The sequence below is a fragment of the Physella acuta genome, unplaced genomic scaffold (assembly GCF_028476545.2).
Source record: "Physella acuta isolate Inbredline_101_S28 unplaced genomic scaffold, ASM2847654v3 ptg000174l, whole genome shotgun sequence".
Lineage (NCBI taxonomy): Eukaryota > Metazoa > Mollusca > Gastropoda > Physidae > Physella > Physella acuta.
Window position 1 is genome coordinate 554,678 of NW_026731693.1, and position 1,657 is coordinate 556,334.

The window sequence follows — 1,657 nt, forward strand, 5'->3', positions numbered from 1 at the left end:
TCCCAAGCATTTTATTTTTTTACTCTAATCACAATATAAATTTTAGTAAACACCATTTTCGTGTTTGGGTACAAGGCCGACCTTACAAATTTAATTGACGGGTCTTATCTTCATTTCACTGTAGGACACAGAGGCGTAAACCCCGGTTAGTGGGTTCCAGTTCATCCCCTTGTATTGCTCTGTGCTTCCCCACAGTCCATTCAAGTTGGACATGTGACATTGTGAGTACCAATAGCCGCCTTGCAGCTGAACCGCGCAGTTGGTATCAGGACGTCTGTCGTTGTCCTGATCAAAGGTGCTAAATTTAGAATCGTAGTGGGTCAAGAACCCATCGACTGTGTTTCCAGAAAACCCGCTAAGTTTTAGTCTGTAACCTTCCTGTTCCCCGTAGACTTGAAAACGTGAGTACTTCGCGTAGTAGCTGTTTTGGTTAAACTTTAGATCAACGCGTAACTGGTAACTTCGAAGTGACGTAATTCGGTGAATATGTTCGTTGCCCAGGTAAAAGTCGCCGTTGAAGTTGCCGAAGCCGTATTTGTACTCCTCCCAGCCACGGTAGAATGACGTGTTTCCGTCCACTCGTCTCTGTATGACCGTCCAGCCGCCTCCGTCTGTCTGTGTGTCGCACATCACTTCCAGACCGCTGGCCAGGATGACGACAGGTCTGGGGTCAGTGCTGTCCACGTCTCGACAGGTGTCCGGTGACGTAGGACAGCTGACTTCCACTCTGCCAAAATTGTGTTTGCTGTCATTGTTGATGCCTTAAAAATAAAATGCAAGTTTACATATGTATGTTTGACCGTCGACCATAAATGAGCAGTTTTATCTGATCTTTCCCTTTTCTCAGTAGATTAGCAATAGCTTGTGGCGTTACAAAAAAAAAACATATTAGACCTCTCCCAAAATACGAAACATTTCTATTCTCATATCTTATAAACTTATAATTCCACCAAATAAGTTATTTATTCTGATGTATTTAAGAAATATGAAATGTACATTACGCCCGATTCCCCCCCCCCCCCCCCCTTCCCCCGCCTTTCGCCAACCTATTAGGGATTATCTAAATGCTGGCATGACTATAAATAAAAGCCTAGGCGCTCAATGTTATACATTGCATCTAGTTCTTATGTTATACAACGTAAACCCATCAAAGAACTCCCTATGACAGTGAATACATTCTCCATAAGTGAGCGTATTGGCTTTTTTCTCTAATCATACCAGCCTATACCTTTAGTAAGATTACACCCAACTAACAATATTTCAGAGTATATTACTATGTAGCACAAATACAGCGATAAGAAAAGCCATCTAACACATTCAAGCTTACTTCACACATTACTTACAGTAAGAAGTAAATCTACCTCACACATTACTTACAGTAAGAAGCAAATCTACCTCACACATTACTTACAGTAAGAAGCAAACACCTCTAATAATACCATCGCTCCAATGAGATACCAAACCAAACACCTGTAACCCATCTTGATCTGTTAACTTGTTTTCTTGTTATCGGAAAGCCAACTTTAAAATCTTATAACTTAGGGATAGCTTTATGTAGTAAAGCAAACCCGGATGGTACATATTATTGTACCACGTGATAAGATGTTTAAGTTACATAATAAACATCGTTCTACATCCGGGTTTTACACAAGTAATG

At 40.9% G+C, this 1,657-nt stretch overlaps 1 protein-coding gene across 1 annotated transcript; it reads right to left on the minus strand.

The window, feature by feature from the left end:
• On the minus strand, positions 1-1,657 carry LOC131936282 (ficolin-1-like). The gene is made up of 2 exons (XM_059293197.1): positions 1,412-1,657; positions 1-761 (listed from the first exon to the last, which is right to left on the minus strand). Exons 1-2 carry the CDS (start codon positions 1,479-1,481, stop codon positions 91-93), a joined length of 741 nt encoding a protein of 246 aa, XP_059149180.1. The 5' UTR covers positions 1,482-1,657; the 3' UTR covers positions 1-90.

Coding starts and splice junctions, on each gene's coding strand:
- LOC131936282 (XM_059293197.1), bottom strand. CDS start 1,481: ATGGGTTACAGGTGTTTGGTTTGGTATCTCATTGGAGCGATGGTATTA. Junction 762..1,411: donor AGAGGTGTTTGCTTCTTACT/GTAAGTAATGTG, acceptor TTTATTTTTAAG/GCATCAACAATGACAGCAAA.